This window comes from Calonectris borealis, chromosome 8, assembly GCF_964195595.1.
Source record: "Calonectris borealis chromosome 8, bCalBor7.hap1.2, whole genome shotgun sequence".
NCBI lineage: Eukaryota > Metazoa > Chordata > Aves > Procellariiformes > Procellariidae > Calonectris > Calonectris borealis.
The window spans coordinates 11,669,653-11,696,511 of NC_134319.1; the positions used below are offsets into that span (position 1 = coordinate 11,669,653).

A 26,859-nucleotide genomic window follows, 5' to 3' on the forward strand; every position below is an offset into this window, starting at 1 on the left:
CCTTTTCCAATAGCTTTGTCAATGCCCCCTTCCCTAGAAAGGGATCCCAGCTGCTTGGCTTCCCTACCCTCTAAATCCAGGCTAGTGGCCCTGTTATTCCAGCATCGGAGCAGCCAGGTGACAATGTGCTCACCTGGACGACAACTGAAATCTTCTCGCATATCCCGCAGCTCACTCAGGGATAGGGATCGGGTGGTTACCATCTCATTTATGGGTTCTGCCTCTTCCTTCTCATGTTGTCGTGATGGCCCTGGTTCATCTTCATCCCTTACTAAACGAGCTGATTTTCTTGTGTATTTCTTCTTGTGTATAGGGGTGACTGATACTGGCACAGGTTGCTCCTCTGGTTCAGCCACAGTGCCTGTCGCCGGGGTTTGAGTAGCCGCAGTGCCTGTCGCGGGGGCAGGTCTCTGGGTGGTATTCTTAAATAGTTGTTTAACCCTAAACAAGACCTGAACCACATTCAGGAGACATAGCAATAGGAACATGCTGGTTTGAACATCCCAAGGATATTCAAAATTCTTAAGAGCTGTCGTAACTAGCCTGAAGGAGGAAGGGAAGGTGAAGGAGTGGGGGAAATATCCCCCCGCCGTTTCCCCCATAGATTGGTTCTCCGAGGAGAAAAGGTAAAGAGTGTAATTATTAATATTTTCCGAGAGGTGGCTCCCAAGGTATGGCGATGATGGCAATGCTGAGTATAAATACCAGATTAGTCTTACGACCAAAAATTTTATCATATCATAAACCAGTGTTACACAGAGCAGCAAAATGATAACCTTGATCCAGCTCCCAGAGGTGATAAACAGCACAACAGGGAACGTATACTGCAAGTAAGATATTACATTACACAACTTTGAGAGCAAGCGTGACATCTTTGAGAGCAAATAAATCAACATGTGACCAGTGACTATTAAACCAATATAATGAATGCTTATAAAAAATTTACCTTAACACTCTCTGGTCAGATCTGTCGTTATCTCAACCCTTTGTGCCCCACGCTGGGCACCAAAAGAACTGTTGTGGTTTAACCTGGCAGGCAGCTAAACACCACACAGCCGTTTGCTCACCGCAGCGCCCTGCCAGTGGGCTGGGGAAGAGAATCGGGGGGAAAAAAAAAAAAAGTAAAATTTGTGGGTGGAGATAAAGACAGTTTAATAGGACAGAAAAGGAAGGGAAAATAATAATAATGATAAAAGAATATACAAAATAAGTGATGCACAATGCAATTGCTCACCACCTGCTGACCAATGCCCAGCCAGTTCCCGAGCAGCAGTTGCTGGTCCCTGGCCAACTCCCCCCAGCTTATGTACTGAGCATGGTGTCATGTGGTATGGAATATCCCTTTGGCCAGTTTGGGTCAGCTGTCCTGGCTGTGCCCCCTCCCAGCTTCTGGCTGGCAGGACACGAGAAGCTGAAAAGTCCTTGACCTAGTGTAAGCACTACTTAGCAACAACTAAACCATCAGTGTGTTATCAACGTTATTCTCATACTAAATCTAAAACACAGCACTATACCACCTACTAGGAAGAAAATTAACTTTATCACAGCTGAAGCCAGGACAATGAGGAAGGACAACCGGAGAAAGTCTGTACTAATGTGGATCAAAATACACTGAAAAAAGTGTATGAGAACCCATCCTTAGTAGTCCTGTTTGTTATCTTAAGCAAAAATGTCACCCTCACTGCCACTGTTTGTGTCCTGAAGAGAAACCTGTGCTCACATCTCTGAGGATCATTTTGTCAGCTGGTTGAATAGTAAGACCCAAAATTGAGATTAACAGTTATCATAAAGTAAGAAGCAAGTACTCTGCTGTTACTTGATCATTTTGTGCTTAGTTGCTTAGCTAAGATTTTCACCACTTACACTTTTTTATGATTGTTCATTAATGTGATTATTTCATTGCTGAATGACAGCATGTTTTTACACAGTGCTGTCGCTTCTAGCTTCGTTTCAAAAGGAGAGGTGCTTCTCCTTGCCAGAAATAGAACTGTTGTGCTGTATGGTTTGTACTTCTAGAAGTTCCTTCAGGGTTTCAGTTTGTATTTGATTTTTGGCTTGTTTGCAAGAATATATGATCCAATCGATCCAGTCACGTTTTTAATTGAAAACATACATAGTTTGTATACATTAAAAAAAGATTATTTGCATGTAAGGAAGAGCCCATGAAAGTGTGTTTGAGAATTCTTACCTGCACCTGGGCATAGAAAAAGTTTAGCAACTTATTTTGTGTGTATCCATTGTATATTTGTGGTTTTTTTATCAATGTACGTCAGAGGTCCGAATACAAATAAAGCATGCTATGCAGGCTAATTAAATCAATGCCTCTGTGGAAGAACTTAGTTTCTGGAATTGCTCTTGTAAATCTGAGATGTAAACAAAAACCTAGTTATTTTTAAATCGTTTCCCTTTGCCTCATGTACGTGATTCTGGAAGTTGGAGAGTTATATGTTTATGCCTCTTTTTATAGCAGAATATTTGCGTGGCTAAATTTTTATTGAAGCATAATTCCTGGTTTCCTTAAAGCTGAGCAAGGCTACTGTACAGTGGGAACACACATTAATTTGAGTTGCTGTGAAAGGTTGTTCGTTTTAAAGCTGTCAAAGCAGCGAATTGTCCTCAAGTGTTTCTTCATTAAGAATTGTTTGCCGCTTTTGTCAAAACAGCTGCTTCAGCCATGGCAAGTAAATTGGGAGCTTTTCCTGAAAGAAGGATGTGCAAACAACAGCACTTAGGCCATGGGATCTTACTGTCCCTCCTTCTCCTGCCCCTACCTACCTGGGGATGATGCAGGCACCACTGCATTTTATTTGGTTTCATTTCAGCTGCGTGCCGAGATGAGCAGTCTCCAGAGGCTCCATTTATCTGAGGTTGGCTTTGGTTTGTTCTTTCTTGGTTGGTTTATAGCTTCCTCATAGACTATGAGTTCATTGTGCTGGTTCCTTTAAAATGTAGAATGCAGAGATAGTACCTGTTTTAAGAGTTTAGAGTCTAAATGGACTGTACAATTATGGATATGGCTCTTGCTCCCATTAAATGTGAAATTCCAGCTCTTCAGAATAAACCTATTTTCTACTGAATTCCAATATAATAATAAAATCTACTATTTGTGAGGAGTGCAGCTTCTGCGGAGTGAATAATCAGACCCACTTCTGTTGAAGAGCAAAACCTCCCTTTTATTTTTAATAGCAAATTATTTTGAGAGCAGAGCCCAGAAGCATGGGATTTTTAGAAATAAACTAGTCTTTTAAGGCTTCCTGTTCATTTTGGTTGTGCTTATTGCTTCTTACCTCGCCCCGTTTTTTTTTTTTTAACTGTTCTCCGCAAAAGCAACCATTGTAGACTTGGCCCTTTTTTATATTACTAATATAGTCTAGAGGGTTAGCACAGGTCTTTATAGTTACAGATTGTTTCTAATACATTTTTTCTTTATAAACTAGGGGCAGGACTGTACACGAAATCTCTGTTATTGTATTTGTGCTTTGTACTCATGGACTTGTTGATTGTTTTACAAGCCAGTAACGTAGTAGCCACAGGCTAGGAAGCTTGCCCAGAAATCTGGCATATTTAATTAGTGCTAGTAAACAAGCAGAGTTTCAAATTTAATTTTTCCTTCTTTAATTCCTATAAACCTCAAGCCATTTAAAACTTAATTTTGACACTAGTTTCGTTTATGCAGTTGGATAATACTGAAACAGTCCACAACCACAGACGGAATAGTCCCAGTCTCTTCCAAGCAAGAAGGGAATAGAAGTTGTTTTGTTTTAATAGTATTTGAGGTTGCCGTAAAACTGTAAATGATAATCTTCAGGTCATCAACTACCCATTTTCTTTTTCGTTCTGTTAGGCTAAGTATTTCAAGATGAGGAAATTGTCGTACTATGGGTTTAGCCTTGTAAAGGAAAAGGATTGGATTTGTTGCCATTCTGATGTTTCTAGAGAAAGCTGTTCTAAGAGCAAATTATGGAGGCGCCTGAACTCTGTTACTTGCCATGGCCAGTTTATTGCTTCTAGGCTGTAAGGTTTAACTCACTACCCCAGGTGGCATAAGCAACAGAGGCTTCAGTTGCTATCTTCTCTCTTGCTTTTCAATACCAGCTTGTGATCAGTGGTGAAAATGGTTCTCTATTACTGGTTTCGCTATTAGGGACCACTGAAGTCTAGATTAATGACATTCTCCTATCTATTTCATTGCTGAAGCCACACTGTCTCCAGACAAGTAGTGTGCTGATGTCTCCTTATCACAGCAATAAAATACTTGCTAATTTTGGCCAAAAACTGGACCTTGTAACTGCAGCTTACAAAAAAAAAAATAGTGTTTAAATTGTGAAAATACATAGGTAAGCAGTGTCTTATTAGCTGTCCAAACAGCTTTTCCTTCAAGAACGTGTTGTTTGCTTTTTTTTTTTTAAAATGATCAGTGACTGTCTCTTACTTATTATAAAGGCAGCTCCCACCTACTGTATGAAATGAGTTAGCACATGCTGGGCTGTGTGGAACAGCGCTCTTGTTTGCGTGAAGTTTCTCAGTCACCAGTAACCATCCCAGGGAAAGAAGTTAACCTACTGCTCAAAGTACCGTCTTACTGCGTTGAATTCACCAAGATTTTCTTCTGTCTTCTGCGATATTCTAATTGCCGTATTATCACTATTCAAAAGGAGTGAAATTTCTCCGGCCCAACCTTAAGCTGTTATTCAGGCCTTAGTAATGGTTGAAAGATGAGAAAGATTTTTGAAAATCCAGCTCTGTCCTCAGTGCAGTGTACATTTTTGTTCAGTTGGGCTTAATGCTGTAGTGCTCCAACTTTAGTGCTCTCCTGAAAGCATTTTAAGTGTAAGCTCAGTTTCTTATGGTAATATGATGCAGCAACTTCTGTTATAGCTATTAACAAATCTGGAAATTTTAAATCATGAGTAATCTGGTCTAACCAGAAACTAATCCAGTGTGGTTGTAACCACTGTAATTACTTGTTTAAAAAATGCAAATTTGGACTTTGGGTGGATGTTAAGCTCTTCTTGTGGTAACGATAGATTTTTCTGTCTTGTCTTTTTTCCTTTTTTTTTTTTCTTCTGATATTTATGTTCATCATCCCATGGTATTTCTAATGGTGTTTTCTAAAATGCCAGTTAGCTATTAAAAGAATTCATCATAAAGTTCTTTTGGGTTGAAAAGATGAGAGGTGTCTGCAAGTGGCATCAGTCTGACTTCAGTTCTCCTTTGGTTTTAAATTCTACTGTCATTCTGCAAAAAGAATGCTGCATTTTCTAATGTTAAGGCCTTGTTGTAATGAAGTTCTTACTTGATACTGTCAAAATACTAGCTGACAAATTAAATAGGTTCTTTTAAAATAGAAAAGAATGCAAGTATATCTGTATTTCTTGAGTGATGTTCCTATCACTTGGGGTATTTCTTCACTGCAGAATTGGGCTGTATTCTAATGCTGATGTTGTCCTGAGCCCTGACAGCTCTCTGTGTCCCAAAATCTCATGGCTCAAGGCTTATGTTGTTGCAAATCCGGGCTAGCATGTGTCTGAGGATATATCTGAATACATGGGCTGAGTCATGACTTCAGTGTAGCCAAGTCGGGAAACCCCTCTGTTTTTCTGTGGGAAGCAAGATTCCTCAAGTCTGACTGCTGATACCTTAGCGTAGTTTCCCCTAAATGTATTTTTCTTCCATCTACCCATTCAGCACTGCCGAAATGTGGAGCAGCCTGTGTCCTCGCAGTCACAGCCAGGCTTCCTTTGCAGTGGTGGCAGAGCCAAGTTCTGTGCCCACTTTAATTTATGCCTGAGATAAAGCTGTTTTCATTATCTGATTAAATATTTGACCCTTGCAGTTGTTGGGATCTTGTCAGGATGAAGTGTGGTTACTGTATTGCCAAATGCGAAAGTGTCCAGGTTTCAGTGGAGTTCAGACGTGAATAGGTACGACTGTAAAACCTTACCATGAATCAAAAGTGAGACAGAAGCAGTAGGTTCCAGGGGGACATCAAAAGGAAACACAGGTCAGAGCATCAGCTGAGGAAGCTACAGACCCTCAAGGAGCAGGAGCTAACTATAATTCACTTATTGTAGATGAAGGAAATAAGCATTGCCAGATTTATTGCAGAGGACATCCTACATGGGCTGGATTTGGGTAGGTTTTGGTAATTTAAACAATAATACTTGAATTCTTCCCATCTCTGGATTCAAAGCTCTTGTCTTCTTGCTTTCTAGACTGTGTTGGGTGGAATCAGATGCTGCTTTCTCTAACATACAACATGTATTGCTCTTCTCTTTCTTCTCTTCTCTCCTTCTGTTCTTCCTTCTAACCCTAATGACCTGCTATTAGACTCTTGTCAGGCTGTTGTCCAGTCCCATGAAATTTAACTGGTTTGAATGCAAATATCTTCTAAAGAAAGACTCATAAACACACACCTTCTGTCGTTGAGAGCCCATTTGCTTGTCAAGTGAAGATCTTAGCAAAGGAAAGTTGGTGATCAGGTATGGCCTATGCACAGTAACAGGTTTAAAGAGGGATTTTTAATTTTAATAAACCGATGGTGCAGAAGTAGGTGGTTTTCATGAGGTACCTGGAAGGCTACTCACAATGGGAAATCCAAAGGTATGTGTGACAGCTTCAGTTTGTCCTGCTTCTGGGCCCTGTAAAAGAAAAGGAAATGCTTACAATGCTTATTTCCACTTTGTTTTTTCCACTTCTGCTTTTACAAGGAATTTAAGGTCAGGAGAGGGGGGATTTCTTTTTGCGTATGTGCTTTAGTAGTCTGAAGGTATGTGATTACCTTAAATCCCAAAATTTTGCAAATCATAGATTCTAAGTTCAGCCACTAGTAAACCTGCCTCACCTGAGAGGCACAGGCTCGATAAGGTCTTTGGAGCCTTATCGAGCAAGGCTCAATCAGCCAGTCACACTGCTGAGTACCGTTTTGTTTGCCTTTGAGTCTAGGCCAGTGACGTAAAGAAATTGTGGCAGCCTTGCTGTGTTTAAGCTATATATTGCTAGTGACCTGCAGCTTTGACCTAGTATTCAGTTTCACTGTTTCCCATGCACTTACTGTAATTATTTGATTTAAGAAAATATATCATATGTCTACTGCTTAGCCCTCTGGGAACTGGCATAGGAGGGATCAGCAGGAGCTGCTGTTCTTCAGTAGCCTCTGTACAATCCTACAGCTTCGGTTGTTTGCTTAAAAATTGTTCCTCTTATGTGTTGTCATCCTTTCAGCACTGGTGATTTTAGGGAACACTTATTTGCTAAGGTGAATTTCCACACAGCAGGAAGCAAAATGAGCTGAAATTTGGAAATTATTAGGGTTGCCAGGTGCACACTTTCAGTTCTTTCTCCTTCTTTAGCAAAGAAAGCATTTCCCAAAGCTTGATTAAATCTCTTAAATCACAGTTTAGCCCAGCACAAGAAAAATAAGCTCAAATACCAGATCTGAACCAAGTGACTAAGCCATGTCCTGTTGTGTTGGAATTGAATTGGTTATAGTTCACAATAATCTACTTTATTGTCATCCTAGCCTTAACTGTAGCATAAGATGATTACATTGAATGTGTATAATAATAAGGCTTACAATTTGTATATACTGCTTTAAATATTTTGGCACACCATAGAAAGAACCTTTACGTGCAAGGCTTGATTAATCCTTTTCCTCTGTGTATAGAACAAGTAGCTGCCAGAGCTCAAGGGTAAAACCTATTAATAATGTCTCTGGCAGTCCCCGCCTTCCTTTGCATGTATTCTCTTCTGTTCACACCAAACTCCGGACTTATTATCATTTTGGTCTCTCTCTTTTACTTTCTCAGTTTCTACATAGCAATTGAGGTATTCTAGCAGATTGAGTCTAGTATAAAAGTGTCTAGTATAAAATATTTGCATTTTCTCTGGATTTTCAGTGGAGGACAGGGAAAAAGAGAAAGAGGCAGGGGGGGTTGTAGGGAGCCCAGTCCCTGCTTTATTTCCTACAGCTGTTAGCACTCACTATGGCAGAGAAGACCCTTAAAACCAAGTTTAGGGAAATGCTTTCCCCAGCAGCTGTGTCTGGCGTGCTCCCGGGGGGATGCACGTGCATCCAGCGACGTGGCCATGCACTCCCCAGGGCGTGCTCCGCGGACTTGGGGTGGGTGAGGAATTACTGTTCTCGTTTTCATATGGGGAAACTGAAGCAGGGCGAAGAAAAACATTTTACATAAGGTCATGGGATGAGTTGGCTGCGCAGCCATCAGCACCCTCGCTGTTCAGCGTCGAAGTCAAGAGAGATGTTAACGTTAAAGCATGGTGTTGGTGCCAAGATAACGACTCTTTTCTATGGGAGGTCACAGTGGCTTATTGTAAACCATTACTGACCTTGAACAAATATTAATCCTGAGTTCTGACTGCTAACCTATACTCTTTATACTAGAGAAAATGATTTAATCTTTGGCTTTCAATGAAAGCTGGTTCCTTTACCAAGAAGTTTTCAGCATGTTTTTGTCAGAAATAGGTTCATAGTTTGTATTATAGTCTCATGGGTGTATTAATAATACAACACAACAAAGAAAAATGGCACGTGGTGAAGGTTTTAAATGAAAAATATTTATTATTCGGAAGGCTTTCAAGCAACTTAGGTCATTAGATCAATTAAACATTTTCATGTGGAAAGTACTTCCCATTTCTGATGCAGTGTCTCTTTAGAAGCAGCAGCCAGAAGGATGGATGGGTGGGTAGTTACCAGCGCTGCCTCCGGGCAGCTGACGTTAAGCTGCAAATGTGGCGTGTCCTCCCTTGCCAGGTCCTCAAGGGACCAAACTGTGTCTTACCCTCCTGTCTTTGTAAATAAGGTTGTTACAAAACTGGAAGAAGGGAAACAGTGAGGGGGTGCCTCTGAGCTGGGAAACGGAGGTCAGGGTCACCCGGGGCCCATGGCACGTTTTGTAGGAGACCTCGTAGTAGTCAACGCCGTCTTGAAATATTGGGTGATTGCTTTTCTGTGCCCCTTTCCTCTCCACGCCAGCTCTCTCACGTCACCAAGGTATTCCTGGTAGCCAGAACTGAACTAGTTGTTCCACCCGAGAAGCAGCATCCTCTAATTAAGCTCTGCTCCCGCTCCTCCGAAGCCCGGCGGAGAGGGGTGCTGGGCAGAGGGGTGCCGGAGGCCCCGCAGGCGGGGGGTCCTGGCCTGCACCGCCTCGGCTGCTGTGGTTCAGCCCAGAGGTGGCAGCATTTCACTGGTGGGCAAAGGAGGCCTGGGATACAGTGGGGATATTCATTTCGCTAAGTGCTTCAGGATCTTTTTGGCCAAAAGCACTGTGTAAAAAATTAAGGTCATAAGGTGTCTGGGATTTTTGAAGAGCCAACGTAACAGTGGTCTTTTATTATTAGTGAGTTTACAGCCAAGAGCTGTCCCGTAAATGAGCAATGCGATTTAGGTTTGGTTTTTTTTTTTCTTCTCCTCCTTTAAAAGTAGGAATGCTTGAGACATTAAAGGTGGTCTGGCAGCTTTTGCTTTGAGTCTTCTCTTCATGTTGATCTGTACACTGGCTTTGTATCAACATGAGAGCACCACCTCCATGCAGACAGTCCGGGGTCAGCACTGTGTGTTTGAACTAGATGGCACGCTTCTTCACGCAAGAATACAGTATGTAGCCTGGGGGATAAGGAGAATGTGGCAGACTGTTTGGCTACACGAACTGTGAGCTACATGCAATTAATTAGAAAAGAAATGAGTGTGGAATGCATAGTTTGCACTTAGCGTGCTTTTATTTATTTATTTATTTTGGAGGGATGGGGAAGAAGATGAACTAATACCCCATAAGCCCATGGTGGACATAATTCAGATATCAGTTCAGGAGCCAGGTTATTAGCAGGTATGATTGGTTTTTTATTGTGTCATTGCTCGGATTAGTGTTCGCGTATGGACAGCCTCAGGTCCTTGAGCTTATTTAAAGACCGTTGTATTTTCCATCAACAGCTGTATGAAGTTAAAGGGAAAGAGGCCATGGGATTTCTCCTTCTCAGCTAGTTTATTTGTGAGGTGGTGAGGTTAATGTGGCAATATCCCATGCTTAGTAGAGAGGCTTTTTGGCTTTAAGCATTGTGTGTGCTCCCTTCAGATTTATGATTTTGACCCCAGCCTGGCATTATCACACTGTCAGTGGGAGTGCGGGGCTGGTTTGAACCTCCAGCTCTTGGTGGTGATCTCTCTTAATTAGTTTACAGTTGAAACAATTGTCCATCTTTTTGCCTTTAAACAGGGGAAGTTTGCTCTATCAGTGGTTGATTTCCCTGAGGGAGGAAATCCTGAGAGAGGTTATCAGGGCGAAAAAAGCTCCGGGCTCCACTTTCAAAGCAATGCCATGTACGAAGCATGCATCAATCCTGTTAGTACTGCTTATTATTTCACAATGGCGTGTCAGGAATTACGGGCACAGACCTTTCTAAGGACTCTTGCAGACCTTTATGCACTCTCATCCTGAGTTAGGATTTTGTGGAATTACGTGCTAATAAAAGCTAATTTTACACATTAAACTGCATTCTTTGAAATTGCTCTTTTAATTGCTGATCTTTCCCTGACTTCTCAACAGATCTCTCCGAGCCTCCTCATTGTCGACTTTCTGCCAGGGAGCCCTCCGTGCCTCATCATTAGGGCTAAAATCTGCCATCACTTAACATAACACACAGAGCTTACAACTGGGAGCAGCCCCCTCCCTTGCATGGGAGCACAGACAATAATAGACACTATAGTGGCAGCGCCAGTGGGAGTTTTACCATGTATTTTAATGACTTGTGCTTGATTACATTTGCTAGATTGAACTGAAGTTCATTTAGTAATTGGTATGATTCTTAGAGGATTCACATTTGACATTCCTCGCTCATTAAAGAGCTCCAACAATGGCTGTTAGAACTTTCATCTCAACAGTGACCCTCTCAGATATATAACCAGTCTTTTTCGTTTGATAAACCACCCAACCTGGCATTCATTGACACTTACCCATCTGCAGCCAGCCCCTCCTAGTACCTTCTCCCTTGCTTTGATGATATAATTAAAAGCCTTCTATACTATCTCCCTCAGAGCGATAAGTCTAGGTGCGTCAGCTCTCGGCACATGCATTGTTTGTTATTCGATTCTCTCTGTATCAGCTGTTCCTCAGGACGGGCTCATTTTTCATATGTTGTAAAGATTAGCTGATGGAGTGGGAGATCAGAGGCATGAGAAGGGAGTGTGGCTTTCCGTATTAGTAACCAGATGCTCATTTGAAATGGTGATGGAGTTTGCTGTTATCTGTTAGATTATTTGGCTCCTTTGCTTTTACCTGAAGATAAACTGGTTTAAGCAGTAGTCAATGAAAATTAGCATCAACTTTAGTGGCTTGTTATGATAGAGTGCTCTTATCAGTCTGGTTTAGTGTGGCTATTCTCTCCTTGAGCCTGGTTTACAGAAATCGCAGCTTTGTTTATGCATGTGCCCAAACTTGCCTGTTTGACCTTTGAAGCTGTGATTATAATATTAATCTGTGGGACTATTCTGTTGCAAATCACTTAGGTGGTCTGTATTTCAGAGGATTTTCATTGTGGGACCTCCTTCTTGTCCAGCATGATGTTCCATTATTGTTAGTATATTCTGTGTTGAAGCTAAGCGAGGGTGGTGTTTCAGTACATCTTGTTGTCTGGCTGGTTTTTGTGGGGTTTTTTTTGTGTGTGATGGAGCTGCAGCTAGGATAGCACTGTGCTACTGTCTGTCCACTTGCACTGACTTTATAAAGTTGCTTAGCTACAGAAAAACTTGGTACAATACTTGCATGCAGATACAAACTTCAGCCCACAAATCCTCAGTACCCTGTGGTGTAGCTAAATAGTGTTATTCCAGTTTGCAGGTGGGGAGACTGGATGTGTGAAAGCCGCACAGACACTGGCAACAGAACCAGCATTTATTGAGGAGTTCCTGTTTTATACTCTTTTGCTTGATGTCTAGCCCTCGCAGCCTTCCCCTGCCTTGTGTTTAAGGGGGGGGGTGATGGATCTTGAATAGGGAGAGAAGAACCTGGCATTCTGGCACTAAAGAAACTGTTCCGTGTTTGTCATCTTCAAGTTAAGAATTGGGTTTTTTCCTCCTATTTTTCCCTCTCCTTCCCATGTTGCATCCATTTCTATTTTTTTTTTTTACAGTTTCTTGCCGTGTTCCATTGTTTTGTTAATTTTCAGAGCTTTCCTCCCTGCTCTATTTCTTTCCATTTTTCTCTTTCACCCATTTCAATAAACTATTATATTCATTATATAAATACAAGGGAGCTCTTTTTCTCAGAGAAGATATGAAAATTCTCCCTCTCATAAATACACAAAATGTGGAAACCATCCTCAGGATGCAGAGCAGGAGGGAGTCTGCTGACTTCCAACTGCAAGACCTCATTAAAATTAGTGGATTCCCTATCCTCTTTGCATAGGGAACATTGCTATTTGGGCTGACTTCCACAGCAACATCTGGGCCACTGATAACATCAGTACTGCAGCATTGCTAGGTGAGCTCATGTTTTGTTAATGAAGTAATCTACTGAAAGTGCATATATCATTTTTTAGTACCACATACCTTACTGCAAAGTGTCATACTACTATTATTGGAGCTTTCCTTTGCAAGTGGGACTTAACGAATTTTGTTATAGTTAACAATGCGCTTAGCTTGAATTGAATGGCATAGTTGAGAAATGCCACCTAAATTACAAAATTTTAAGACTTAAATACTTTGGTTGTTAAATGCATTAACTGAGAAATACACTGAAAATGACTTACTAGAACACCTGATATTCTCGGTAGCTTTGTTGTTACTAAATATTTGGTGTGCTAGTATTGGTTTACTACATATACATATATATGCGTGCCCAAGTTGTGAGTGATCCCTCTGCTGAGCTAACTAAATAATAAAAGTGATCATGATCACAAACATCTGACTTTAGCGTGTTCTGGAATAAGCGAAGGTTGGATGGAATATACTGGTAAGACATGTGCTTTCAAACTTCATTATGAAATCCAGGCATCAAAGGAGGAAAAATGAAAACAGAGACAATTTCAGGTGTGGATTGAAATCTCTCTCCTTAATAGCCTTTGGACTGTGGGTGCAGTAACAGATTTCTTCAACAGCCAAGTGTAGTCCCTGACTGTTGTTGTGTTTTGTCATTTTCAATTTGCAAGCTAAATATTCTTGTGGCTTTTCTGTCCTCAGAACTAGTGGTGAGTGTTCAGACAGCCAGAACACTCTTAAATGAGGCTACAGGTGTGTGGAAGGGAAAGTAATATTGGCATAAAATATCTAGCTGCTTTGAGACAGGTTCCAAAAAGGGTTTCCACTATCTAAGAGGAGAGAATGCATAAAGGGAAGTAATAGAAGTAATCGATGAGTCTTTCTGATTTAAAACTTTGTTCCTAAAATATTGAAGCTATTGGAGATTTCTGAGTTTCTGAAGTATTAACCTGCCACTGGTCTGAAAGCCAAGACAGGGAACTGTTTGCCATTGTTTGGCTAATGATGAGAGGGAGTTTTACTGATCTTTTCCATCTTACTGGGCTGGATAGGCAAACGCTTTGTAATTGAGCTGTGGCAGTAATTTGTAATGTGTAGCGTAGGAAAGGTGAGCAGACCCCATCTCCTTCCCCTATTCCCTCCAGGAAGTGTTGGAAAAAATACAGTAATGGTGTTGTGTTTGCTAGCAGAACATGCACAGCCTTGCATATTAAGGCAGGCACTTAGCCAGAAGCTTTGAATTATTGTACCCTGACATTACCCACTGTAACTTTTAGCACTCTGGGCCCATTACTTTGGCTTCCTGCCCAGTAATGTGCAATTTCCACTTACATAAGAAGATGTAGCAGGAGTAATGACTCCTTGGAGGAGGTGTTTTCTTTTGCAGCAAATCAGCCCAGGGCCAGCAGGTGTAAGTTTACAGACACAGTCCAATAATGGCAGCCTGCGCTGTTCTCCTCTGTTAATCCAGCAGTAGATGGAAAGGAACAGACCTGCTTTTGCAGATTTTTCACGATCCACTGGATTAATTGCAAAGTCAAGCTCTTGTAAATGGCCATACAAAACTATGATTTTCCTTTTTTTTTTTTTTCTTCTTTTCCAGGCATCCCAGAATGCACATCAGAACAGGGCTGATGGATGCCCATCTCTACTGTCTGAAGAAATATGTGGTAGACTTCCTTGTAGAAAACAGGTAAGAAACCAAGCAATACACAAGGTAGTAGCAGGTGTTTGCAATGACATATGGTTCATACTACAGCTTTTAAAGGAAGATTTGTTTCATTAAATGGGCTAGCATAAAATAGAAATGTGAAAGAAATGAGTTTTCAAAATGCTTTAACTACACTAAAAGAATGCCAAGCATTATGTCCGAGTTTCTTATGCAGACCTTTTTTAAAAAAAAAAAAAATCTAATAACAGCATAAGTGAAAGCTAAAATTTTTGCCTTTTTTCTGCATCCCTTGTTTTCCTAATGTATCTGTGCTTTTTGGCTGCTCATTTCACCAGGGCTCCCCCATTGTTAGGGCTGTGAATACATTTCTGACCTTTGATTTCCCCCACCACAGTCTGTTTTGGCCTTTGCAATCACCTTTTCTCTCCCCCTTCACATCCACCAGCACTGCAGGTGGGCTATCTCTGTAGCATCCTATGTTTTTAGCTTGTGATGTTCCTCTGTCAAAACTCTGAGACCACCCACTGAGACTAAGAAAAACATCCATTTATGGAAGTAGAGAAGGACCTTAGCTATAATATTTCATGAAACAGACCAAAAAAACCCCTCTTTATCTTTAAAAAACAAACAAATGAACAACCTCCCTCACAGTAAGTAGTTCAGTTTTGGAACGATGACCTGTTCCTAGACTTTTTGTAGCACTCTCATGCCTATTGCATATATTGAATGCTTACTGAGTTCTCAAGAGTTTTTCTCACCTTTTATGTAAGATGAAAGATAAAGGGGCTGACTAAGTGATGTGTTCATAGTGCTCTTCCTTAGCACATAAACTGACATGTGAAAAAATGTTGGGGGGCAGGGGGATTTGTGGTAGTCTTGACCATATACAAATCTGGTGATGCAGTTGGATACATGATTGAAGGAGCTCTTCCAGAATAAGGTTCTGTGAGTGAGTTAAAATTAAGTGGAAAATCTGTGTTAATCCCCAGGGCAATTTCTTACCATGCATAAGAATAAAGCTTATCCGATACTTTGACTGGCACATGGCGGGGGGCATTGTACAAGTCATTTTAGTTCCCATTTGTGTATGGGAACATGTCTGAAAGGTGAGAAAGCTTCAGGAGCAGCAGATGCTTTAAATCTGGAATAAGCCATTTATTCAGTGTATTTTAGAAAGTTGGTGACAGTTAGGACTTCTTGTATTTCCTGTGGTAGCATGAAGCAGTGTTTACGCCTTTCTTTTGTCATAATACAACACATAGGACTCATTTCTTGAAATCCTAGCCATCTAGTTTTGCTGGGATTAGACACTTCTGAAATATTACATATTTCACACATTCAGTTCTTTTTCCCTGGTATTTCATGCTGTTTTGAATTTAGATCATTACGTCTGTGGGACAAGGACGGTCTTTGTCAGACATGCCACGGTGCGTGACACAGCAAGGCCTCTAAGCATAAATAGTGGTAACTTCAGATTTCAAGGCTTTATGCTATTTCCATTGAAACTGGTGAGATATTTGGTTTTGTCAGTGGCGGGATTTTACCTTGTATTAACCAAAGCCAGCCAGCAGAGTGAAATCCTGCTCTGAACACCTCCGGTTGCCCCCCCAAGTGCCCCTAGAACAAGTCTACTGACTTTTTGCAAGTATGACCAGTTGTTTTTTTGTTTTCTATAGAGAGGTCATTCTCTGTCTTCACTATTTTATGAAGCTGTGCTTCTTTTCTGTGACACTTTCATGACAAATACATAATTACAGCAGCTAGACAACATTTCTTAAGACGTGATAGCAACATCTGGCTTACTAATGGCAGGTAGCTGCTTCATTCTCTTTATTACACACATGCTGCTTATTCAGTCAATTGAGACAGAGAGTCAATTGCAAGTAATGTGCTTAACTGGCAAATTTGGGGAATGGGACTTTTGCCATGAGGAATAACTTGGGCTTTCAGGCTCCTGGCATTGGTGGGCATTTGCAGTTTGTTTTTCTTCTCTGAGGAAGGGGAGGACAGTGCATACCCAAAGATCTTTCCATGTTTGGCAGCAATATGTCAGGACTTTTGAAAGACCCTGTGGAATATTTTTGCCTCAAAAGTACTGACATATACATAATTGTTTGGGTTTAAGTATTCTTTTTAATGCTTTGTTTTTTAGTCTAGAGAGATCCGACAGTAAGATTTTGCCTCTCTGCAATTCCACACCAGGACTGGAGAAGCTCAGATGCCTTGTTTAAGCTGTGCGTGTTTAAAACTAACAGCAGGGACTGAAGTGAACAGTGAAGCTCTTGTATGGTGCCAGGAAGTACTGACACAGTGTACTTCCTCAATATTACAATATTTACATTGTGTTAATATTTTAACCAGCGGGGTTTGATGGCAGGCAGAACACCTTTTTTCATTGTTTGTAGCTCAGTGAAGCATTTACATTTTTTTCAAACTTTATTTTGACATACAAAAGCAGAAAAGATGTTGCCCAGCACTAAAAAATTCAGATCCTACAACTGGCTATAGCTCTTTTGCAGAGGAAAATTATGATTACTTCCAGGTCAAAGAATTACATGAAAACTAATATGGTTATGTATGTGGGATCTGTTGCTTCAAATAGGATAAAAGCCCAGTGTAGTCCCAGCTTAGCTGCAAAAATGTGGCAAGAACAAGCTCTCCCCAAGTGAATGTAGTTTGTATGTAGTTGCACCTGTAAGGGTAAATTGCATTCCTTCACTTTGATTGGATTAATATATGCATTGTATATAAAGTCCAAAGTCACTAGCAACTAATATGAAAACAAGGAAAAGAGAACGTGAAATGACTAAACCTTTGTTTTGTCCAAGTATATGAATCTTGCTTTAGGATTTGGGACAACTTTGTTACATGACACCCCTGGAAAAAGGCAGAACTTACTGTTCAGCTCCAAAATGGAGTTGTGATACCAAGGTTTTATCATCAGCTCGGACACTGTCTTGCTTTGTAGTACAGGTCCCTAATTTTTCTATGCACTTGTTTCCTCTTCTGGGTGGGACTGTTTGGAGAATAATCAGTGTGTGTTTGGCAGCAGTGAGATTCTACTATGTGGGGGATGTTAGCAGAGGTCAAAATCCTGTTTGGTAGTCTGTAACTCAGTTCGTAGTCCTTTAATACATTTTTATGAACTATTTTAAAAGGACTGAATGGTAGATTCTCTTGCCTGAAGTTTTATTGCACTGTAGCAAACCAAACAAATTCTTGAGTTTTAAAAAGCAGAGATCACTAGTGCCTTTGAATAAAAGTCAGAGGAAATGGTCTGTTTATTAGAACCCCCTCAAATATGTATTTCCAGACAAAAATAAAAAATATCACATCCCTAATATTGTTTAAACCTGGGGAATTTATTTTTTGGGAAATGAAACTGCTTTCTCTTTCTTCTTCCAGGAGGAGAAAAAATGCATTTTGGCAGTTAAAATCCCCATCTCCATCTATCTCTCATCCACTAGTTCAACACTGCATCTTAGTGAAACTGAGTCCTCATGGGTATGACATTGCTGCCCTGTCCGAATTTACCAAGGTCAAATGCTCGTGGTTCCACAGTGACTTGGGGAACAGCTGAAGGAATTCTTGCCCCTAGCAGTTTCTTATTCCCTGTGGCTGGAATTTAGACCTTCCCTTCTCTCCACACTCCTGCATCACCAGGGCAGCTTGATTATCTGAGTGCTCCTTGATCAGCTCCAGTGCACTGGCAGCCTCTGCCCAGGGATGCCAATAGGAGCACTCAGAGCTCTGCCCTGGGATGGACATCTTCATCCCTGCATCCACAGTGGATACCCAGTGCTGACAACTTCTGGGCCTGTTCCCACTAGATTCCCAAGAGGTCACGGACCATACCCTGCTACCAACTGGATTTATCCCATCCAAACAGGGATTGTGACCTCAATGTGAACAAGCAGCAGCTTGTCTGGGCTGAATTTTCTACTGATTATGACTGTCCTCGGGTTTTTTTCTGCAGAGACGTTTGGTTCTTCCCCAGGTTCCTTTCTGCATCAATGAAATCAGAGTTGCTGAGGTTGGTCTTGGTTTGGCAGGCGTATCAAGTCTGCCGAATTGTATCACGTCTTTGCACAGGAGGGAAGTCAGTTAAAAATCTGATCTCCCTCTATTCAGGCGAGAGCTTTTCTTTCCTAAACATTTCATTTTTCAGAATAAAGCTAACCTGGGGATCTTACAGGTGCTGTGCTTTGTGGCATGGGGAAGACAGGCGAGCACTGGCCGTGTGTGTTGCAGGAGCTGCTCTGCCAGCACAGGGCAGGGATAGTTGAAGGTGAACACCTGCACCGCATGATGAACTGCACAATATTGCTTTTCTTAAAACGATCATTACATGAGCTGAGCCAGCAGGCTAGACAGAAGCAGAGGCTGTAGCTGGCTGGGGGCACGGCTCCACCCCACAGCTGGCGGGCCTCACGCCCCTGGGGCCCTGGGGTGGCAGCCAGCACAGTAGCCAGTCCCTTTTTTGGCACTCTCCTGAGTGCTAGGTTGGAATCCTGCCTTGCTGCTGCATTCAGGGCAGATGGAAGAAGAGAGCCCTTATTCCCTTTCCCCTGTGAACTTCATCTGTAGCAGAGGGCAGGATCTAGGCCTGGCGTGTTGCACAGGCATGCACTGATACTTCTTTACTGTGTGCTGACAGTTTGCTTGTTAACAATCCCAGCAAAGCTGCTAGCAGAAAAAACGCGATCAAAGTGAAATTGCATGGTAGTTTGTGTTCTGTTTTTCCAGAATATTTCTAAAGCTCTAGTCTGGTGAAATAAGATACCTGATTTGGGGGAGAGCGAGGAGGGAGATAAATATAAAGCAACCCCTTCCCCTGTAAAGTTTTAATGTGGAAAATTCAAACTTGCTTTGGAAATTTAAGTGTTGAAGGTGTGTGTGTCTCTATATATCCTGTGTATATGCTTAAAAGCATATGTAATATGCATTTATAATATATGTATGCATGAATGGCATTGTGCCCACAGTCAGTTGTGCAGGTACAGGTGACAACATTTGTTATATGTGTGGACTTCACCCTGCTTATAGCTGAAACCTGTAGACACATGGAGGCTGCCATTTTCACCTCTCATTGAGATAGACCAGAAAATCCGAAGCTCGATCAAGACTGCCTAAAACAAAGCAGTATGTGGTCCTACTTACTAAGTTACCTCCCAAAAATCACTTTTGTCAAATTTCATCAGTGCAGAGCTTGTCATGAATCTGCTAATCAAACCTTAGTTACAGGTTGGGCACACGAAAAGCTACATTTAAAAATACTAACTTTGCAAAGTTAAGCACTTGGCAGTTAGGAAGCACCACAGCTGAGGCTCCCTGTGCAACCTTTTGCTTCTGTATGTGCCAGATATTGTAGTACAGCCTCCAGTTACATGAATCTGTACATTTTTTTTCCCCTCTGTGACCATTGCTTCATTTGTTGCCCAAGATGCTCACTGAAGGAGATACTGTTCAATATTGTATGTAACTTCTGTAGTTCAGGTGAAGGCCCCCAGCCTTACTTGCTGCTCGCTGTTTAAACCCTGTTCTGAGGATAAGGTAAATACTTTCGTTTTGGATTCCGGGTGCTCATCACTGATACTGTAATGCTGTGCACACACTTCATTAACTGTCTTTCCAGCACCCCGATTAGTGAAGTAGCAGTCTTTCCCCATTCTGAAAGGGGGAAACTAAGGCACACAAGAGCTGAAGTTTGAAGCATCTTTGTCTTAAGTATGCCATTTTTCAGTCCTTAATGTTATACAGAGGGCTTTTAATGTTGAAACAATCTTTTCCATTGGTGATAGCTGTCACAGGGTGACACTGATCAAATCAAAAGCACACAATGAGTGGCAACTTGCAGAAATTAGATTTACGTTCTGCATTCAGCAGCATCTGTAAACTCCTCTGACAGAAGGGAATTTAAAAAAAAAGTTAAGAATCAGTTCTTCAGGCAATCATTCATTTGCCTTAAATATTAGCAGTTCTCTTCTCGTCTCGCAGCCCTCTGCCTTGTACATTTTACACACATGTTCTAACAAATGAGGCAGGCATTCTTCTGCCTCATTACACAACCTTGATTCATCCTGAGGGCATAGTCCATCTTTACATTGGGTGAAGAAGAGATAGAGATTGGGGAGAGAGGAAAAGTAGGTGAGTGTGTTTTTAAGGATTGTGTACACACGATGTCTTAATTAAGGTTGTGTAAGCGACATAGTTCTAGCTTTTCTGAATTTGAGGTCCCAAACTGTTACCGTGATGTTCTTTTAAGTGTGTGTATATATATTTATATATGTGACATTTTAGAATTAATCAGTGAGGCTACTGTGACTCTTGCTAATGGAGTAGCTGTTATCAACATAGATTTATCACCTTTCACGTCAGCCACCACAAGGAGAACTTCAGAGAATATCTAGCTCAGCCTTTGTAACCTTGGCCTGGAGCGTACTCTGTTACTCTGTGGAGTAGTGCATCAGCAGTCCAGTTAGGTTGCAGAAAGAGAGAGAGAATGGAGCATGCCCAACGTAGAAGGACTCAAAAAATTTAGCTGCAAAACAGGTCTCTTACAAGCATGTGCAAACAGTGGTTTTTCAGACTTACCTTGATGTAGTATGGGCACTTTTTATGTTTACAAGTGTAATGCCCTGACGAAAAGACAACCTTGTGCCAAACTGCAAGCATGGAAGTGCAAGAGCTTTTCAGCAGAGCAGTTGAAATATTTTTAACATGGTCAAAACAAAGTATTTTTCCATAATTTTTTTCTTGGAAATAGCTGAGACATTTTTGATGAAGCTATCCAAAAAAAATCAGCTCGAGGCAAACACCTGGCATGGGTAATTTCAGCCAAAACAGTTAAACTTTGGCAAAGTTTACAAACAGATAAAGACAGAAACTTACAATAGGAAATGCTGGGCAATTTATTTATATGCACCCCAGTTGCATGACCTTTGAAAACCAGTCATCTTGGTTTTTCTGAAGGCAGATGCCACTGTGTGTTTGCTCAGATGTTATGGCTTCTCTGTGGCAATTGCTTTTTCTAACATAAGATCTTTGGACTTCATTTCAAAACACTATGTCTGTATATCTAAAAGAAAGTTGATAGCACATGTCTTCCTCTTGTATGTTAGAACATTTTACATACTTTTGTGGTGTCCTTCCCCCTTTTTTCCCCCTCTTCCTCCTAAAAGCAAGGTAAAATTTTTATTGTGTTTATTAATGTGTTTTGCAAATCACCATTTTGTCCTGAATCTAGTGCTTCTAAATTGCTGGGTGTAGAAAAAGCCACTATTTCCATTGTACAGTCACCTGGGAGCTGGGCAGCTCTGTTTGTGGCCGGGAGGAATGATGCGCGGTACTGGAAAGGCCAGAATGATAAACAGCCGCACTGTGGCCACTTCGAAAGGTCTGAGTAAGCGTTCACAGTGCCTTGTCCTAGGAACTTGAGTGCTAACATCTTGCTTGCCATCAGGGAAATCCACTTTCCCTGGGGAGCCCTCCTCTCGGGGTGCACCCCATGAGAGGCTGAACTGGAGCTGAGGAAACAGATCAGCTCTTCTGCAGCTCTTCCAGCGCTGGAGAGCTGCCTGCCAGAATTCGCCAGCAGAGAAACTCTTCTCTGAACTGAGCAAATCTGCAGTAAGCTTTATAGCCAAAGTCAGTATGATTTGTTTGCAAAGTTAAACACTGGGGTTTTTTTTTGAACTGCTGAAATAAATAAGAGCAAATTGTGTGAGGTCATAGCGCTCTGCCTTTCCAAACTGCTTCAGCTGCAATCCCAGAGCAAGCTTCTCTTCTCGACTCCCCTCTGCTGTGTCCAGAAAGCCTCTGCTGGGCCAGCACTAGGAGGGGAGAGGAAGGTTTGCTGTCTCAGTGCTGTGTTCTGAGATCTGTGGGAAGAGCTGCAGTAGAGCCACCCCTCTCCTCCCCGATAAAAGGCAGGGGCAGTATGAGATCTTTGAAAACTGGAGGTGCGAGTGACTGGCTCTGAAGCTCCTGCTTGGATGGCTGTGTGCTATGCTGTACACAAAGGCCCCTGCAGGTTTATATTAAGGTATTGCCCAGACTAAACCAGTGCATTTTTTCTTTTTTCCCCTCTAAATGCCTTTTTATCATTCAGGCTGTCACCTGTGTTTCCTGGCAAGGGCTGCTGGCTGGGGGAGGTCTGGCAGAGCTGAACACCCAGCTTGGTGGTCTTTGTGTGGCTGCCTGAAAGATGGCTTAAAACAGAACCTGCTCTGTGAATACCTGCGAGTTAACATGTGTCAGCCGTGTGGCTGGAAGGTTTCTCCTTTGCTGTAAAGAGAGATTTTATAATGAATACTTTCCTTGTGATTAATATGGGTAAATAAACAAATAGCTCCTACAGGAAGTATACTGTGTGAAGATGAGGCAAATAGATCGTAGCTTTCCAAACAAGGAAAAGAAAAAGGGGGGAAAAAAAAACCACCAACCAACCCAAGCTCCTCCTTAGTGCATTTAATCTCTTAGAATGTGAAATGGCAATTTATCTTTCTCATTTCCTTTCCTTGTCAAAGGTATCTAGTTGTTGGAGCTTTCTCTGCTCCTTAGTAGAAATGCCAAGACTTGAAATTTGTTGGTGTCCTCCGCCTCCAGAGTATCATTACCGTTACCATCTTCCCATTGTACCGATCACGCTCACTCCTGGAAACCTCAGGAGAAAAAACCCTAATGATCCAAACTAGATTTAAAAAATTACGATTTTCAGCAAATCAATTCTGTAATAAATAAAATTCCTTTTCCTGTTAGCGGACTACCTGGGAGCAGACATATCTCTGGATGTGCTGAATTGGAGCTGATTAACTTAATGAATAACCGCAAATCTTTCTTTATGAGACCACGATATGCCATAGTGGCCATGTGCCCGAGATACTCGAAGCATGCTTGGTCACAGCACAGTATTCTGTGCATACAAGCTGCTCCTAATGCAAATTTTTGTAAAATAAATGTTAAAATTTGTTAATTTTGTCCTCTAACTGTGATTTACAGCATTGGATAATGACCCTTTGGATTTCCTATGAAAAGCAAATGTAGGGAGGACACAAAAAAGGTCATTCAAATTTCAGTGCAAATATTATAGAATCATAGAAAAATTTAGGTTGGGGAGGGACTTCTAGCAGTCTCTAGTCCAACCTCCTGCTCAAAGTAGGGCTCACTTTTGTGTTGCTCAGGGTTAGTTTTTTTCCTGCAGTTGAGTTTTGAAAATCTCCAAGGTTGGAGGCTGGGCCTTGTCCCAGGGCTGTACCACTCACTGAAAAGTTGTTTTCTTTATGTCCCAACTGGAATTTACCTTGTTGCAGCTTGTGTCCGTTGCCTCTTGCCCTTTTACTGTGCATCTCTTGGAAAAGTCTGGCTGTCTTCTATATCGCTTCACTTTTGGTAGTGGAAAACTGTGATCAGATCCCCCTGCAGCCTTCTCTTCTCCAGGCTGAACAAACCCAGCTCCCTCAGCTTCTCCGCCTGCATCATGTGCTCCTGGCCCTCTTGGTGGCCTCAGCTGGGCCTGCTCTGATCTGATAATAAACATTAAAAATTGTTAACTATTTTTTCCACTGTTTCATGCAGTTGCAGTTTCCTTGGGTAGCCTTCAATCAAATTGACTTTTGTCTCCATATGAGATGTGGATTTTGAACCAAGGAGGAATGATGATTCTTTTATCCATCTATGTGCGCTTTTTCGTTTTTTTCTTTAAATTGTTGCCACTTGGACAGTATCATGCTAAGCATTCTTTCATCAGTGCAGTACATCTTCTTCCACACAGCACTACTCGCATGTAAGATAATACTTGGGGTGAAATTATTATCTTACCTTGATGAACATTTCCCCGTGAGGATACAATCCTTATGTGTGATATCATGGCATATTTCTCTTGCAGTGGAAAACATAATTCTCCTATATTTTCTGTTCTGTTCAGATGATCTGAATTTCTCCCCAAGATTGTGAAACTGTCAAGAATTTTCAAGATAATGTTTTCCTTTCTTCCCCTCTCTGGTTTGCTTCTAAATCTCTTCTCTTCCACATCACTTCAGTCACCAACTGATCCTTCTGAAATGCTGAGAGTCCCCTTTTAGTCACGAGTTGAATTTTTGGGAAAGAGAGAAAATAGTGATGGTTTCCCTACTGTTCTACTTCTCATAGTTTTTGTACTCTAGGTGTTAGTTCAATGTCAAATTTTATTGTGCCTTAGCCAGTCAAATGAAGCATGAACAATAATAAAGGTGTCTATAGCACTGTTACCGACTTTATTATTGCATTGAATTACTGTGATGGGAGACTTTTAACTTCCTGCGTATAGAAGGGAGAATAAATGCTACTAATGACGATAGGGCACACATACCTGAATAGAGTAGCTAAGAGGTATCTTCATTAAGTCAGTGAATCATCAATAGATAACAACATTTTAAGTTCCATTTTAAGTAGCTACAGTATGAGGTAAGGGCTGATCTTAGAACACAGTCTTGAATCAAAGTGGAGTAACTACATATTGCTTTGATTAAAATAAAGTGAAAAAATAAAAAAGGGAGTATAACATGTTAAACAGCCACAGGACAATCTATGAGAAATGCTGAGTGCTGTCTAGTTAAGTTACTCGTTTTGAGAAGTCAAAGGCCTGAATGTGGAGGAGCAGTGACACTTCCCTAAATCAAAGATGCAGAGATGAACTGTAGCACACACAGCATTTTACACCAAACCTTTCTGGATGAATACTACCTGGAAAGAACTTTATGAATAAAAGTAGGCTCGTGAAGAGAGATGGGATTCATTGGCCAAAAAGCTTCATCTTAAAGTTCTTCAAGAAAGGGTGAAGTCACAAAAAAAGAAGTTTAGTCTTATCACAGGGCAGTAGAACATATTGAAAATGCCACAGTAAAGAGAACAGAAGAGTTGTCCTACAGGGAGGAGTGGAGCAAGGATTAGTAATCAATAGTGAGGATAGGAATTAATTAAGGTAGAATGATTTTTGGGGAGAAGGATGTAGAAATGGGACTTGTAGAGGTGGAAGCAGGACTGAATTACACAGCGGAGCCTCCAGTTTATCTCCCAGACTGCTGAAAGAATGGGCATGTTGTTAAGTCAAACTTAATGGGTCCATTTGATTGCAGACCACCAAGCACGGTATCTGCATGGAGAAACAGAGCAAAGTGATGCGGACTTCTATGGTGCCTTTAATGCAGCCTCAGTGGAGCAGGGTGAAAGAGCTTACCCACGTGAAGCTACAGCCATGTCTACATTTTTTGACACATGTTTTATACAGACAGGTCTGAAGCGTTTAAATCTATTTATCTAAACATATACTTGTGCACCTAAAGTTTACATAGTTCATCGGTTTTATGGATACACGTCAACTTTATCAAATGCATCATATGCATGTGTTTGTTTAGGCTTATTATCAAAATGCCTCTGTTCAATGCACTTTTCAGAAAACGAGCCTAATTTCAAAGGCATTTAGAAAAGAGATGGGAACTCAGACACAGATGGCTGCAAAGGCGGAGGTGGGAGAGAATGGAGAAAGATGAGTTCTGGCAAGGGATCACATTTGGTGCAGGTGCGCTTGTTTTAGAAGAATGGGATGCTGTCTGGGAGTGAATGAGATCCATTCCTCAGCAGCGTGTACAACCTGCCAAACACCCTGGGTGGCCTCCGAGAGCCTCGGAGACTTTTGGTCAGAGAGAAGTTCTAAAAATGTATAAACTTGCTGGCATTCCCATGCAAAAGCTGTATTAGTCGGGAGCTGCGGGGCGTTCCTGGCTGTTTGGTGAGTGGGCAGAGTTAAGGTTACTTAGATGACCCAAGCCGAGTGTGCACACGCTTTCAAAGGATTTGAGTATGTAATTGAGGAGTTTTAATTTCTGTGGTCAATTTTTCAGAAAGCTGCCTTGTTTCCCAAAGGGTTTTTTGGCAGAAGTGGAAGTTAGATCCCTGCTCCTTTAAGTGCATCCAGACTTCGTAGAACTTGAGAACAGCTTTTTATGTGGTTTGCATCCATACCATCCCTTCCATACTTTGATCTGGGTCCTCTTTGCATGATGGTGTCTATGACTGTCACTTACTTGTCTTCTGCTTTCCCTCCATCATCCAGAATGCAGGGGTTTCAGTGGTGATTCTGCAGTTTTGGGAAGTCATTCATAAACTTGAGCCTGCAAAGCAAAGCTGTGTAGTTGTACCAGCTTGCTTTGCAATGGCTTTTGAAATATTGTCACGCACGCTCTTACAAACGTTGGGAGTAGGTTGCTGTCAGACTTGAAGGTTTTGGTTAGAAAATAGTATGGAAAGACAAATGAAGCACAAATGCAGTCATGTGGAATTACCTTTTAGTAGAACATTTCTCAAAGTTTCCTTGCCTTCTCCATAGGCTTTTAGCTCCAAAAATAATAAGAGAGACTGACAAATAAGTAATTAGTATGAAATTAGGTGGGGATGGGAAATGTATTTACTCTCTTTGTTATAGAAATTTTGAGAGTAGAACAGAACAAATAGAACATAGCAAGAAATAACATCTGCTTGATGCTATGATTGGTGTTGTACGTTATTGAATTAGGCACAAGTAATTGCCTGGTAGTTTATTGGCTTGCCTGGTTACTTTGGAGTTTTCCTTTATTATAATTGGTCTTGGGTACACCAAACAAAGGCAAAAAGATTATTGCAAGATATAAGGGCAGAATTAGCCTTCTGCAGGGATGTG

At 41.3% G+C, this 26,859-nt stretch overlaps 1 protein-coding gene across 2 annotated transcripts in view; it reads left to right on the forward strand.

The window, feature by feature from the left end:
* The window catches only part of EIF2B3 (eukaryotic translation initiation factor 2B subunit gamma), a 105,321-nt gene that overhangs the window by 40,166 nt on the left and 38,296 nt on the right, over positions 1–26,859 (forward strand). For both annotated transcript variants that reach the window (XM_075155947.1, XM_075155946.1), the window contains exon 6: positions 14,097–14,186. In XM_075155947.1, coding sequence (XP_075012048.1) covers positions 14,097–14,186 — 90 coding nt within the window. The remainder of the gene's footprint in view (positions 1–14,096; positions 14,187–26,859) is intronic.